The sequence below is a fragment of the Balaenoptera physalus genome, assembly GCF_965194825.1.
Source record: "Balaenoptera physalus genome assembly, chromosome: 16".
Taxonomy (NCBI): Eukaryota; Metazoa; Chordata; class Mammalia; order Artiodactyla; family Balaenopteridae; genus Balaenoptera; species Balaenoptera physalus.
The window spans coordinates 86,824,212-86,839,633 of record NC_138898.1 but is presented as its reverse complement, the minus strand read 5'-3'; the positions used below and the strand labels follow the sequence as shown (position 1 = coordinate 86,839,633).

Here is a 15,422-nt window from a genome sequence, read left to right as displayed (position 1 = left end):
AAGAGAGGCGATTCCTTCTCCCAAATCCATGGTGTTTGCGCTCCCGAATAATGTATCCATTGATCAGGAAATATCCCGAGGGCCTGTCCTGCCTGCTCTGCTTGGTGCTGTAGAGACACCGAGGGCAGGAGGGAGATGGGGAGGGGCAGAGGGCAGGGCTCGTGGTCTAGCAGGGCAGAGGACCCAATGGACCCAGGCACTCTTGCAGGATGAGAAGTGCCAAATGCACAGAGAGGTCCAGACGCGTGCTGTGGGTGCAGAAGAGGAGCAACTATTCCTGGTTGAAGGCAAAGCAGCCCACCACCTAGCCCCCTGGCAAAGCCCATCCCCCTAACACTCTGCAGTGTTGTTCACCACCCAAGTCAAGCCACTCCTGAATGTGGCTTGGCAAGAGGAGGAGATGAAGGCCAAGGAGGAGGAGCTGAGGAACGCCATGGTCAAGACGCAGGAGCTGCTAAGCAAGTTCAAGGATCTGGAGGAGAAGATGGCCACGCTCAGCCAGGAGAAGAATGACCTCACCATCCAGCTGCAGGCAGTATGTGGGGCCCTGGGGGCAGCGGCAGCAGCTGGGGGCCTTGGCAAGAGTCAGACCCAGAGAAGGAGGGAGAGTGGCCTTCCAAGAAGCTGTGTCCTTCCAGACGTTGGGGAATTCCCAGCCTTCTCTTTCTTTCATTGCCATGTCACCCTGGACCCAACTACCAAAAAGACTCCATCAAATTCCTGTTTGCCCACAGCAGCAGGCTGGGCACACACACATACAGTACATGCTGGGCCTGGGGGATTGTCCAGACATGGGGGCCACGAGACGGTGGGAGGAGCACCTCTGGGGTGAGCCTGGCTCCCTGGGGACCCAGGGAACTTGCCCTCTTTTCTCCGCCTCCTTTTCCTCGCCCGTCAAGTGCAAACACAGAGGGGAGAACATATGACCTAGTTTCTGCGGGAAGCCTGACTCTGACTCCCAGTACGATGAGCGGCTTCACTGCCGTGACGCTTCTGGTTTACAAGGGTCCTTCCTTCTCTGGTTTGAGCTTCACAACCACCTCATAAGACGCCTGATTTTCATGTGTATCTTCAGGGTAGGAAACTCCACTTGACCGACCTTTAGAGACTTGATCAAGGTCCCAAGCCGGTCAGTAGAAGACCCACGACCGGGAGGGGTCCAGTCCCATCTTGGTCGTTCCTGCTCTGTCACAGCCGTGTCTCCTCAGCCGAGAGAGTGTCAGCACTTGCATTAGCTATCCATTTTCCCCAAGCTGTCTCCGACATCTTTTCTCCCATCCTTTCCACACCCCTGAGAAGCTGCTCAGGCTAGGACCCTCATTTTATGTCTGGGGAGGCCGAGGCTGAGCGTGAATACAAGGATAAAAGAATCTTCCATTTACAGAAGTGCCTCCATGTGCTCCATCCCTTTATGCCTCACGATGATCATGTCCCTTATTTTGCAGAGAATCGAATTTCAGTAAATTTAAGCCACGAACCAAAAGTCACCTAGCTGGTCTGGTCTTCCGACTCCATGGCCAATTGTTGTCTCACACCGCTGACCCCATCTCAGGGAGACCCCAGTGGACACCCCGGTTGTCCCTCCTCTGCCACTTACTGCCTGTGTGACTTTTGACAACTCCACCCCCTCTGCATATCGGTTCCCTCATCTCTGAACCCTAGCTTATAGATAACACCTGTCTGGCTTGCTTCTCAGTGTTGTTATAAGGAGAAACCAGGGACGGGAAAGGGTTTGTCAACACGAAAGTGCTAAATCAATGCTGGGAGTTCTTTGGGTGGACATGCCCCTCCACGTTGGCGGATGCAAGCATAGGCCCACATGGGAACAGTGGATGAGATGGCAGAGCCTGAACGGACAGAGGCGTCCCGCCTGAGTGGCCCGCACTTCTCCTAGACCACTCTGCTAACACCTTAAGCGCATCTGATCACCTGGGATCTCGTTAAAAAGCAGATTCAGATGAACAGGTCACAGGTGGGGCCTGAGAGTTTGCATTCTAACCGGCTTGCAGGTGACGCTGCTGCTGCTGGTCTGGGGGCCACGCTCCTGGACGAGGCTTTGTCACCAAGAAGCGCAGAGATAGACAGCCCCTGTCCAGCCCCCAGGACACGTTTGTTGGGGGCCCATCAGCCCGAGGCCTATCCGTCAGCATGTTCCCCTGCAGGTGCCCGGACCCTGCCTTTGACCAATACTCTCTTTCTTCCACCAGGAGCAAGAGAACCTGATAGACGCGGGGGAGCGCCTGACCCAGATGATGAAGACCAAGATGGAGCTGGAGAGCCAGATCTCCGACATGCGGGAGAGGCTGGAGGAGGAGGAGGGCACGTCGGCCTCGCTGAGCGCCACCAAGCGCAAGCTGAAGGGGGAGCTCAGTGACCTCAAGCGGGACCTGGAGGGCCTGGAGACCACGCTGGCCAAGACGGAGAAGGAGAAGCAGGTGGGGAGGCCCCTGGGCCAGACCCTGCTCCTCCCAGGGCCAGGGAACCCCCAGCCCGCTGCCCTGCAGGGGCCACACCCAGAGCCCGTACCGCAGTGCTGCCCGGGACCCGAGCCGCCAGCCACATGCAGCTATTTTAACTTAATTCAGTACAATTTCAAACGTCGTTCCTCAGTCAACCTGGCCGCATAGGGAGGGCTCAGTAGCCGCTCGCAGCAAGTGCTACAATGTCGGATAAAGCAGACAGAGCACACGTCCATTGTCTGGACAGAGCAGCTGACTCAGGGGGCTGAGGGCTGTTCCCCTCGTGGGGACGCCCAGGCCTGGCCGGTCCTCCTCGTGCCTGGCATTCCTGGGCGTCTGCCTGGCCTTCTGCCCACTCAGCCTCCGCATCCCTGGGGCGCCTCCCAGAACACCCTTCTGCAGCACCATGTCCACCCCTCCCCCTTCCCAGAGGAAGCAACCGTATTGTAAGGTGGGGTCACCTTTAGCTGTTGGATTTCTGCCCAAACAAGCAGCTGCTGCCCCTCCAAGTGGCTCCCTGGCTCCTGGTACCGTCTGGCTGGCCCTTGGTCCCAGGCCCCCTTCCTATCTCGCAGTGGGTGGGGCCCCCGAGCAGGGGGAGGTGGACGCTGCCTAAACCGGGGCGTCTGCAGCTTTGATGTGCACTCGAACCACGGGGACCTCGACAAGACGCAGGCCCTGGGCCAGCAGGTCCTGAGGGGCCCAGGGGCTATGTTTCCAACACAGTCCCTGGCGAAGCCACGGCTGCCGTCCAAGGACCAGGCTCTGAGTAGCCAAGGCCTGACGGTGTTCTCTCTGCCCCCTCCCCGCCAAGATTCTGACTTGCTTGGCTGGGCTGTGCCCTGGGCATTGGTATCTCTTAGGCTCCCAGGTGACTCAGGGGAGTAGCCAAGCTGAGAACCCTGTCTCGGGGCAAATGCCCCCCTCCCCTTCTCCCCCTGAGGGTGTTCCCAGCCTTGAAGTCCAGCCTCTCCCCCCCACCCCCGTCCCAACTCCAGGCCCTGGATCACAAGGTCCGCACCCTGACTGGGGACCTCTCGCTTCAAGAAGACTCTGTCGCCAAGCTCCAGAAGGAGAAGAGGGCCCTGGAGGAGCTGCACCAGGTAGGCACCGGCCACTTCTCCTCTTGGCAGAGCAAATGGAGCTCGGAGACGGGAGACCCTCATTCGAATCCCAGCTTTGCCGCCCCTCAGCTGGGGCCCTTGGGGAAGTCACAGAGTCTCCCTAAATCACAATGCCCTCATCAGTGAAGTGGACACAGTCACTTGCTACCTTCCTTCCAGGTTTGTTGTTAAGTGGGGTGAACATATCATTTATCACCCAAACCAGGACAGGTTTCAGAGTGAAAGGGGACAGCAGGCATGCGTCAGAATGGTCCAGGCACACTGGGAGGGATGCTCCCAGAGTCACAAGGATGAAGTGGGCATATGGAAGTGCCCTGTGAGCTCTAAAGCACCAGGGAGCCCTGATTCATTGCGGCAACGACAGGCATGAGCTCCTGAGGTCACGGGGAGCCCACCCGACTGTTCCAGTTGCTCCTGAGTGTGGAGCCAACTCTGACCGCCCACCAGTGCTGACTGTGGTGTGGAGCACCTCCTAGCCTAGACACAGGTGACAGGAGCAAACTGAAGCCCACACCAGACAGTGGACCCTCAGCCCTGTGTTTGCTGACATCATGAATCTACAGTATGTCCCCCGAGCACATTTCTCTGTCGCCTCTGGAAACACCTCCCCTTAGACTGTGACTCTCCATCATATCAAACCCAGAGCCCCCTGTTATAGCAAATACGCTCAGTTCTCATTATTCGAGGTAGCGATGTTCTACAGAGTCACTGAATTAGCAAATACTGAACCTCTGCTCTCGGGGAAACACGGGGTTATGTTCCTGCGAGCCTCTAGTCACAGCGTTTTCGTCAACCCATCAATACATCATACATATGATGGTGATCAATACATTATCTTGTTTTATGTGTATTTCTGTTGAAAAACACCTTATTGAGTACATATTGTTGATACCTTGACATTGAGCTCACGGTCAACAGCCCCCTGTATCTCAGGCATGAATGAAGCTCATCTAACACACAGATTTTCTCTGCAAGGCACATCACAGCCTTCTTGCGTCAGGAACGCCAGACAGCACTGCAGAACTGTGCTTGGTGCCATTGTAAGCAGTGAAATCACCAACAAAGAGCGCTGACATGTAGAAAACGTGGCACTACATAGACTGGGAAAAGGACACGTGTTTGCAGTCTGAGCCGAATCAAGGAGACAGAGCATCATTTATCTGACCTCAGCTGGGAACATGCCCTGCTTCGCATGTCCACAAATGACCACGAAAGCACCATGAGTATTGATTTGGGGATTACAAATAAATTTTAGCAAGTAGGTAAATTGGCAAATAGATAATTCACGGATAATGAGGATCAGCTGTATTTTGGAACGCCCTCTTACTATCCTGAATTGAAAATTATAATAATGTAACTAGTATATAACTTCAGAAAAATCAATAGAGTGCCCTCCATATAAAAGGAGAAATGGGGCTTCCGTGGTGGCACAGTGGTTAAGAATCTGCCTGCCAATGCAGGGGACATGGGTTCGAACCCTGGTCCGGGAAGATCCCACATGCCGCGGAACAACAAAGCCCATGCGCGACAACTACTAAGCCTGCACTCTAGAGCCCGCGAGCCACAATTACTGAAGCCCACGTGCCTAGAGCCCGTGCTCTGCAACGAGAAGCCACCGCAAAGAGAAGCCTGAGCACTGCAACGAAGAGCTGCAACTAGAGAAAGCCCATATGCAGCAATGAACACCCAATGAGGCCCAAAATAAATAAATAAAATAAATATATTTAAAAATTAAGGGGCTTCCCTGGTGGCGAAGTGGTTGAGAGTCTGCCTGCCAATGCAGGGGACACGGGTTCGAGCCCTGGTCTGGGAAGATCCCACATGCCACGGAGCAACTGGGCCCGTGAGCCACAATTACTGAGCCTGCGCGTCTGGAGCCTGTGCTCCGCAACAAGAGAGGCCGCGATAATGAGAGGCCCGTGCACGGCGATGAAGATGTGGCTCCCACTTGCCGCAAATAGAGAAAGCCCTCGCACAGAAACGAAGACCCAACACAGCCATAAATAAAAATAAATAAATAAATAAATAAATATGCTTGTACTTTGCAGATTTGAATAAAAATTCTAAAAAAAAAAAAAATTAAAAAAAAAAGGAGAAATGAGTGAAAGTAATTTATAATAAATAATGGGGCTGTCAAAGTGTAAAAGCTCAGGCAAATCTAGGAGGGCTGCCTGCCCAAGCCCGTCTTTGACGGCTGTAGACGGGCACCCGAGGGGGTGTTGGTGACTCAGGTAGCCAAGTGCGGTTGCTACCAGTGATGCAATTTTACAAAACAGTGAATAATTCTCAGGGAGATTTTAACAACAAGAAGTCAATCTTCTCTTAGTTTTCATGGTAGATCATTCTTTAAAATTGCAGCATATACTAAATGAAAAAAATGTTGAGTTTTGTGTGAAGAGGTACTGGGTTCTAGGTTCAGAAAAGTATCAATAGTTGTTTACTTACATGAATGGCTGGATGGGACAGCAAGTGTGTGAACTGCAGAATTATTCTTCACGGCACCCATTATCCAGAGCAAGGCCAGATGTCCAGCGTCCCTGGAAGCACCCACAAAGTACCAGTGAGGCCCCCAATCATTGTGACAACCAAAAGCACCACCCCCCCAGATTTCCTATATGCCCCGTGGAGAACCAGAGCCCCCAACTGACCCCTAGGGGCCCACCTGTGGCTGACAGGTGATCAGTGTGCCGTGGCCTCACCCACCACCCAGGAGCAGGTGCTCTGTAACTGATCACTGACATCATCAACTCAGCTGGGAAGTGACGGCAGAGAACCAGATCTGTTCAGCTGCTCCCGCCTGCCTCACAGGACACACATGCGTATCTTTCCTTCCAGAAAACCCTTGACGACCTGCAAGCCGAGGAGGACAAGGTGAACCATCTGACCAGGAACAACAGCAAGCTTAGCACCCAGACCCACGAGGTAATGCCCCGTCGCTGGGTCTGATTCTATAGCTCGACGGTCAGGTCTGTCCCAGGGCACAGGGGCCTCAGATACATTTTGGGGAACTGGGAAGTGAGGCCCCTTCTGATGCCACAGCTAAGGAACCAGGCCCAGTCTGGTTCTTTATTGCATTCTGGCCTCAGACAACCCCCGCCCCCCCACACACACACCCTACCTTCTTTTGTATTTTTTGTCTCCGCAGCTGGAGGATAATTGGGAACAGGAAAAGAAAATCCAGGCGGAAGTGGAAAAAGCTCGCCGGAAAGCTGAGAGTGACTTGAAGATGACCATTGACAATCTCAGTGAGATGGAGCGGTCCAAGCTAGATCTCGAGGAGACGGTGAAAAAGTACGCAGTCTTTCATTTTGCCCGTAGCAGTGTTAGCAATATCTAGCACTTCCTGGATGGCACCCGGCGCCAGGCAATCTGCTGAGGGCTTCATGTGTATCAATGCATGTCCCCTGCACCTGCTCTGTGCCAGGCACTGTGCTCAGCTCGGAGGATTAGGGAGGGAGGAGCAGGTGCTTCCCTGTTCTCAGGGAGCTCCCAGCCTCACACAGGGCCTGTTGGGCGCTGGAAAGGACACAGGTACTAAGTAATGCACCCACCCCAGAGGTCAGGGAGTCTTTGCAGAAACCTGCAAATTGGGCTCTCAAAGATCACAAGGAGTTGAGGGGGTATGTTAGCAATACCACCCTGGTAATAACATGGAGGACATGTGGGGTGGAGAAAGCAGGAAGACAACTACTGCAATAGTCCAAGCATAAACCGGAACAGAGTAAGAGGCTGAAGGGATGGAGATAAGGAGACAGGTAAGGAAAGTTTTTAGGGGGCAGAATTTGGACAATGCATCTTTTTTAAAAGTATTTATTTATTTATTTGGTTGCACCGGGTCTTAGTTGTGACAGGTGGGCTCCTTAGTTGTGGCACGTGGTCTCCTTAGTTGTGGTATGCGAACTCTTAGTTGCGACATGCATGTGGGATCTAGTTCCCTCACCAGGGATCAAACCGGGCCCCCTGCATTGGAAGCACAGAGTCTCATCCACTGTGCCACCAGGGAAGTCCCCTGGACAATGCATCTTTGAAGTACATTTTGCTAGGGCAATTCTAAAGCACCACAGGCTGCCAAGAGGGTGTGTGCAGCTAAATCTGCATCTCAGCACATTTCTTGGGAGGCACACCCAGAAGGTGCGGGTGACCCTGCCCATCCTCCCCATCTGCTTGGTCTCTGGCATCTTAGCTCTCACACGTGGCTCTTGACACATGGAACTCACACATCAGGAGGAGACAGCCTTTTGCAGAAAGTTTTTGGAAGAACGTTTTCCCTAAAAAGGCCAAGCATCTGTGTGATTCTGGAGCCCCTAGACTGTAAGCTGCACCAGAGCAGTGACTTCTGTCCGTTTTGTTCACTGATGTGTCCCTGGAACCCCAGACAATGTCTGGCACCAGGAGGGACTCAATAAATGGAAGGCAAATTAATAAATGCACAAGTGAATGAATGAGTGAGTGAAAAACCAGTGGAGCAGATCCTGCGGCTCTGTAGGGCGACTCATCTGTAGGGTGAGAAGGCCAGGGGTCAGGGCTGAGTGGGTCTCAGCAGGGTCAAGGTCTCCCCCGGCAGCCCCAGCTCCATTCCCGGGCCAGCTTGCTGGTCTAGCCTCAGAGCTTTTCCTCAGGAGGTCAAACCTTCTCTTGCAGGAGGGATATGGAAATCAATTCTGTCAACTCTAAATACGAGGACGAGCAGTCTCTGAATTCCACGCTGCAGCGGAAACTAAAGGAACGCCAGGTCTGTCTGTGCGGGACGGAGGAGACCCAGATCCTCTTTTGAAGTGCACTGGCCTGCGCCTTTGCTCACATCAGCTGATCTGCTGCTGCCACAGAGTCCTCGGAGACTGACTCATGTCCACCTCATGCGGGGATAAATCCCGAGTCCCCACAGTGGCCACAGGGCCCTCCACAATAGCCCCTGCTCCCTCCCTGGCTCGTCACCCACCGTTCCCCCACCATTCCGTCCAGCCCCTCTGGCCCCTTGCGGGGTCTCACACACCCCAGCCTCCCTCCTGCCTCAGGGCCACTGCACACACTCTCTGTGCCCCGCTTCCCTCTGCTTGTGACAGCATCCCACATACACTTAGCTGCCTTCCATCATTTTCATTCTAAAAGGCCAGTGGGTAGGTCTCTAACTTCACCCAGGAGAGACAAATGCCCCGCTCTGTCTGCTTATTTGCCTGCTAGGCCCGAATCGAGGAGCTGGAGGAAGAGCTGGAGGCTGAGAGGGCAATGAGAGCCAAGGTAAGTGAGACGCGTCTACGCTTCCTGCCTCCTTTCCTGAGGCAAAGGACCCAGTGAAGCCACAATCCAACCACGAGCAGAAACTCCTGTTGGGAAACCAGTAGAGAGGAGGACGGGGTTCTGGTTGGAAAGGCCTCGTTGTTTCTTGAGCACCTACTGTGTGCCAGGCACTGTGCTACACGTGCCCATTAATGACGACGCAAGAGGCACAGACGCTCTTTGTTGTGCGGTCCAAGGAGAGTGGGCAGTGTTAGCCTGGGGACTGGAAGACTGAATTCAACAGGCTGAGGCGGGGAGGAGCTTCTAGGCAAAGGGAATCAAATAGCACTTATGTGCACAGGTACAAAGGTGTGAAAGGAAGAGCCAGGAGTGGAGGGAGGCTTGAGGGCAGGGATCCTCTAGGGAGACGGATCGTAACACACCTAACTCCAGCTTCAGCCCAGCTGGGCTGGGGGGCAGGATGGGCACTAAGGCCCCCCCAGTGCAGGGAAGAGGACAGACAGCATCTTCTGCTGAGTGTGGGGGGTGACGGGCAGAGTGCCGAGCTCCCCAGGCGCAGGGCCCTGGCCTCACAGACGCCAGGCGGTCATCACAATCCTTACCAGAGAAACAGGGGCTCTTGGACGGCCGAGGTCAGTGTCATCCCATCTCCCCCCAGGTGCAGAAACAACGCAGTGACCTGTCCCGAGACCTCGAAGACCTCAGTGACAGGCTGGAAGAGGCTGGGGGAGCCACGTCTGCTCAGGTACCATCCTCGAGGTGTCCAGGAACCCCGATTCCTGCCTGCCTGCCTGCAGGGAGAAAAAAAATGCTGGACGATGAGCAGGGGGATAAAGACCAGTTAGTTCTTGCTGAATTCCCGGGGCTCCCTTGAGGAGAAACCAATCAATGATAAAGAACACGCAAGAGGGGGCTGGTTCAGTCCACTTTCTTCTGGGGCTCCTCGGTTCAGTGGAGGCAGGTAGGATTTGGACCGAATGCCCCAGGGAGGCCAGCACCGGCCAGCCCGCGAGCCCTGCTTTTGCTCCGCCCCAGATCGAGCAGAACCGCAAGCGGGAGGCCGAGCTGCTGAAGCTGCGGCGGGAGCTGGAGGAGGCGGCCCTGCAGAGCGAGGCAGCGGCCTCCACGCTGCGCAAGAAGCACGCAGACTCCATGGCCGAGCTGACCGAGCGCGTGGAGAACCTGCAGAGGGTCAAGTCCAAGCTGGAGAAGGACAAGCAGGTCATGAAGGCCGAGATCGACGACCTCAACGCCAGCGTGGAGACCATACAGAAGTCCAAGGTGAGCGGGGACACCCCACAGAGCCTTCACGAATAATATCCCCTGAGCCCCCCCGACAGGCCCGAGGCCCATTCTAGATGCTGTGAAGGGAACCAAGATGGACCCGTCACAGACCCCACTGGCTGTGTGTATAACCTCGGCCAAGGTGCACAACCTAACCGTGCCTCGGTTTCCCCATCTGTAAAATGGGGAATAATGATAATCCCCACCTCATAGTGCTGTTGTTAGGGCTACGACAGTTCCTGGCACGTAAGAAAAGTTCAATAAATGTGAGCTATTAGGGTCATCATGACATTAGTATGACTATATCCTCCAGGAGTTGGAGACTTAGTAGGAGAAACAATCATTGCCACAATGAAAAAGTGATACGTGGCAAGAAAGAAAATTAAGTACAATTAAAGTGAAATTAAGCCACTCAACATGCATTTATCCAGCCCCTGCCACAGGAAGAGTCTTCTTGTGACACAAGGGAAGTGGCGGGAGGTGCTCCACAGGTGAGCAGGGATGATACTTTGCGGGTCCAGGTCCCAGCCAATTAGTGTCTCCAAACTTCAGACACGCACGAGGCATCTTCGTAGTTCCTGTTTTATCTGCAGACGTCTGCTCTATTGCTGGTATTTTTCCTCAAATTAACTGGCTCCCGGCATTTTCCTATTGGGTGAGGTCGGCAGGGGCCCGGAAGTGAGGGGCTGTGTGCCAACCCAAAGGCTCTGGGCTTACGTTGATAGAAAATGGTGAGCCACTGGAGGTTTCTGAGACAGGGATGTTCTAGAAGGATGAGGCAGGTGGCCCGGGAGGCTGCACTAGGGCAGTGCAGCTGGGAAGCAGGGAGGGCCTGGCCTGGGCCTCCCCATTTCCCCACTGGGTTCATTCTCCCTGAGCAGATGAACGCCGAGGCCCACGCCCAAAAGCTGGAAGATAACTTATCAGAGGCCAATGCCAAGGTGGCTGAGCTGGAGCGGAACCAGGCGGAAGTCAATGCCATCAGGACCCGCCTCCAAGGTGAGCTCTCCCCTCCCCGCAGCTTCCTAAGGAACAGCGCATGGAAAGGAGCGGGGATCCTCAAGGAAACTGGAAGAGTACCTGGGTGCCCTCCCAGAGCTTCCTTGACCTTGGAAAATCCACATCCCCTGTGACGAGACGAGAAGATTTTCTTCCACCCACTGAGTGCTCCAAGTAACATCTTTACAGTGTAAAACAGGGAACACTATCTATCCAAAACATTTTCATATCAGTTCTCTCAATCACCCCGTGAGATCAGTGGGAGAAGCAGTAATACGGACAAAACACAATTTTCAAACATTTTAAAACATGACCTGCCTACTAATGTAAAGCAAACACGTGTCACTAATGAGGGAACCAGAAAAATGGTAAAACTGCTTTTGAAAAGCACCTGAGGGGGCCGAGATTTACATAGCCAGTCGGGAAAGGAACGTTTCAGTAACTCTGCTGAGTTAGATGCAAAACTGGTTCATGTCCTATGTGGCAATAATACTGCAACCTCTAGGTTTGATGTGGGGTTTTTTCTTCCAGAAGAAATTCTCTGCATCTCTAGGTCAAAAATAATTTGCAACTCATCAATATGCAAGTTAACATCTGACTTCGCAGAGTCTGGGCTCTAAAGAGGGGTCAACAGTTAAGTCAAACAAAGGTGCATTTCCTTCGAGAACTTAACACTCCTGAGGCGCACCAGTTAGACAACACTCTCGTTTGACACCAGAGAACCTCCTTTGGCCTTATTTTCCACATTCTGAATACTTTTTAAAATCAATATCCCCATTTGATGGATAAGAAGAGTGAAACTCAGTGAGGTGAAGTGACTTGCCCACGGTCACAAAACCAACGATACAGGGCAGAACTGGGAACCCTTGCTGGTCCTCTGGCTCATGCACCTTCTCCTGGCCTCTGGCTCCGGAAATCAGTCCACAAATGACAGGAGTGTAGGTTCTGGGACCGTGACAAATGCATTTTTCAAAGTAAACACTCTCAGCCCGACTGTTTTCTCCAAACTTCTTTGCTGTATATCCTGCCAGGGGCTTCGTTATCTGAAGCCGCTTATCCCATGCAAATCACCTGGATGGTGGCGACCCTTGGGCACTTGCTCCCCTCCTGGGCCCACTTGATTCGGGCAGCTGATGTGGTGGTCGCCGTGCTCCCCATTCCAGCTCAGCTGGCCAAGCCACCATATTGATGGGCACTTTGGGAGCCAGGCTTAGGATCTGGCGGGGGAGCTAGTTCTCCACCCAACGCGTCTCCCTTCCCTTCTCGTCCAGCTGAAAACAGTGAACTGAGCCGGGAATATGAAGAATCCCAGAGCCAGCTTAATCAGATCCTGAGGATAAAGACGTCCCTGACATCACAGGTGGACGATTACAAGAGGCAGCTGGATGAAGAGTCCAAGGTTGGTTTGGGGGTGAGGTAGGGGGTGACAGAGCTGCCTCCTTGAAGAAAGTCATATGTTATGAAGATGTAGACGGAACATGAAAAATATTTGATTCCACAGCAAGTAAAAGAGTTAACAACAAAACCAGAGTACGCTATATGTGCGACTAAATGAAATTAACGAAATTACGTATCCTTGTGGATAGTAATTGGAAGAAATCAAGGAAAGTTAAACCCTGGTGGTTTGGATTGTAGACTCCTGTGTCTTCCCGCCCGCCCCACCTTTACTTGCTGCACTGTTGATCCAATGTCATGTATATCTAAGTGATGGCCCTGGGTGCCACAGAGACTGGGGGCGCCCTGACAGGCTGGTCTGGTCACCGCAGTCCCGCAGCACGGCCGTAGTGAGTCTCGCCAACACCAAGCACGACCTGGACCTGCTGAAGGAGCAGCTGGAGGAGGAGCAGGGAGGCAAGTCGGAGCTGCAGCACCTTGTGTCCAAACTCAACACCGAGGTGACCACCTGGAGGACCAAGTACGAGACGGACGCCATCCAGAGGACCAAGGAGCTGGAGGAGACCAAGTGAGCGTCACCCTGGGCCAGGAGGGCCAGGGAGGCCAGCGGGTTGGCGGGTGGGTGCGAGGTGGGGGTCTGAGCACAACAGCCACAGCTGACGCCAGGGCCACACCCAGGAGAGGGCAGTTCAGGGGCTCCTCTTAAAGGGGAGACGAGTGTCAGGACAGGGAGCCCACTTCGTGCCCTCACCAGCTCACGCACTGCATGCCCCACTGCCTTCAGCTTCCCTCTTCAAGGGCTCTCTTACCTACATCTTCTGCCCAGAAATGCTCAGGCTCCCTGCAGGGAAGTCAGGATGGGTGGGGGGGCGGGATCTGCCTCCAGGCAGGGCTTCTCTGCCTCTGAAGTGCTCAGGAAGCTTCCACGGGCCTGGCGGGACTGGGGTGAGGCCCCTCAGTGATGCTGGGAGGATACAGGCCACGCTCCGCGGCAGAGGTCCCCCCTCGGCCAGTTCCCCAGCTCTGTGGCGAATGCCCCCAAGTCCTTTGAGCTTTCTTCCTTCTCAAACTAGACACACAAACGCTCTGATTGACAGGCCTGAGAAAACAAGAGTGGACACGTGAACGTGGCTCAGAGCTGCCCTCTTGCACAAGAAGAGGCTGGCGTGGGTGCCCGTGGGCCAGGGCACCCAGGGGAGGCCTGCGTGTGAGCCCCAGGTGCCAGGCAGGGAGGGGACCCCAGCCTGCCGCTGGTGCCTTCCATCCACTGGAATTTGTGGTGACAGCAGTAAGCGCAGTGCCTTCCAGCTGACATCAATCTTTATCTGGCGCTCTTTATTCGCTGAGCCTACACCTGCCTTCCTGCAGCTCCACCTCCTGCCCTCCAGCCCTGTTCTAATATTTTCTATTGAGAGCTACGGGGGCTGCCTGGTCCTACCCCAAGCTCTCACTCCGAGCTAAACCTCCATTTCAAACCCTTCCCTCTCTCTGCCTGGAACCTCTTCCCCAGACACCCACAGGGTCCTTGCCTTTGCACATGTGTCCCCTCCCTGCTTTATTTTCCCATAGTGCTTATGTCATTTTGTTGTGTTTTCTGTCCCCCCTCTAGAACAGAAGTTTTATGAGGGCAGGGATCTTAGTCTGTTTTATTCACTGCTGTTTCCCTAACGCCTAGAACAGGACTTGGCACTGAGTAGAAACAATGAATATTTGTGGAATGGATGACTGGACACTGGTTGCTCTGTTCCCAACACCCCCCTTTTTATCTGCACCTTTTCCATTGTGACACCAGAGCTCGGCGCCATGCTGGGCCGCCCTGCCCGTGGGTGCCTATGTTTCCTTGACGGCCTCTCTTGCTCTCATCCACAGGAGAAAACTGGCCGCCAGGCTCCAGGAGGCAGAAGAGACGGCCGAAGCCGCCCAGGCCCGAGCCGCCTCCCTCGAGAAAAACAAACAGAGACTCCAGGCAGAAGTCGAGGACCTCACCATCGACTTGGAGAAGGTCAGAGGGCCAAATGCTCCAAGGCTGACCATTTGCCGGGTCCAACAGCCCACGGGAAGCTGGATGAGACTGTCACATGTTGGGTTAGCAAAGAAGGAACAGGTGGTCCAAGAGGGTGGAGAACAGGGTTTGCAGTCAGGCCCGCTGTTCACTGCTTGAACGTGTGTCAACATGCTCATGATTCTGAGATCTTAACTCAACCAGCCACTATTTAAATAGGTCCGTGACAAGGATAAAACTCAGTCCCAGGAAGTCCAGGAACCTATTGCCCCTGTTCCCCTTTCTCTTCTGCAAACCATGTCCCACACACTGTGTGTGGCTAAATATTCCCGTTTGCATCCCTAGTTCAGACTGATTCGCCAGTCTTTAGCAGAATTAAATAAGATTTCCACTGGCACACACCAACCCAGTCTTGGTCCAGATAAGGTCATAGCCATGTGAGAGGCTTTGGGGGAAAAAAGTCTTAAAACCCCAAGAAGGTTTTTGCTCCCTCCAAATTAAGAAGTTAAGCAGAAAAAAAAAGAAGAAGAAATTAAGCAGAAATTTACAACATCTAATATTGTGCAGCAGCAAATACAAAGTTGCGGGGAGTTATGAAAAAGATGGAAGGGCTGTGAAAATAATGTCTAGGAATAACGAGCTTTGATTCACAAGAAAACTAATACCCACCCATCTCTGAGTTGGGCAATGATATACATTAGTATGTTATAGAGAAATACGTTATGGGGAGTTAGGTGAACGTCATAAATCTGGGAAGGCTGTTGTGGCCCAGGTCCCTCCTTTTACACCTGAGGAAACCCTCACCTGGGAAGATAAGGTGGGCTGCCCAAGGTCACACATCTAGTAGTAGATGTTCTGGAACCGAAACATAATTATTTCTGGACTCCCTGTTCTGTGCTTGTGCCACAAATATTGAATTCT

The 15,422-nt window shown here is 53.5% G+C and overlaps 1 protein-coding gene across 1 annotated transcript in view; it reads left to right on the top strand.

The window, feature by feature from the left end:
* The window catches only part of MYH16 (myosin heavy chain 16), a 66,992-nt gene that overhangs the window by 30,187 nt on the left and 21,383 nt on the right, over positions 1-15,422 (top strand). Inside the window, 13 exon segments of the mRNA XM_082429171.1 lie at positions 362-535; positions 2,208-2,435; positions 3,458-3,562; positions 6,419-6,505; positions 6,729-6,874; positions 8,225-8,315; positions 8,765-8,821; positions 9,480-9,566; positions 9,857-10,102; positions 10,987-11,104; positions 12,376-12,503; positions 12,871-13,067; positions 14,369-14,501. Coding sequence (XP_082285297.1) covers positions 362-535; positions 2,208-2,435; positions 3,458-3,562; positions 6,419-6,505; positions 6,729-6,874; positions 8,225-8,315; positions 8,765-8,821; positions 9,480-9,566; positions 9,857-10,102; positions 10,987-11,104; positions 12,376-12,503; positions 12,871-13,067; positions 14,369-14,501 — 1,797 coding nt within the window.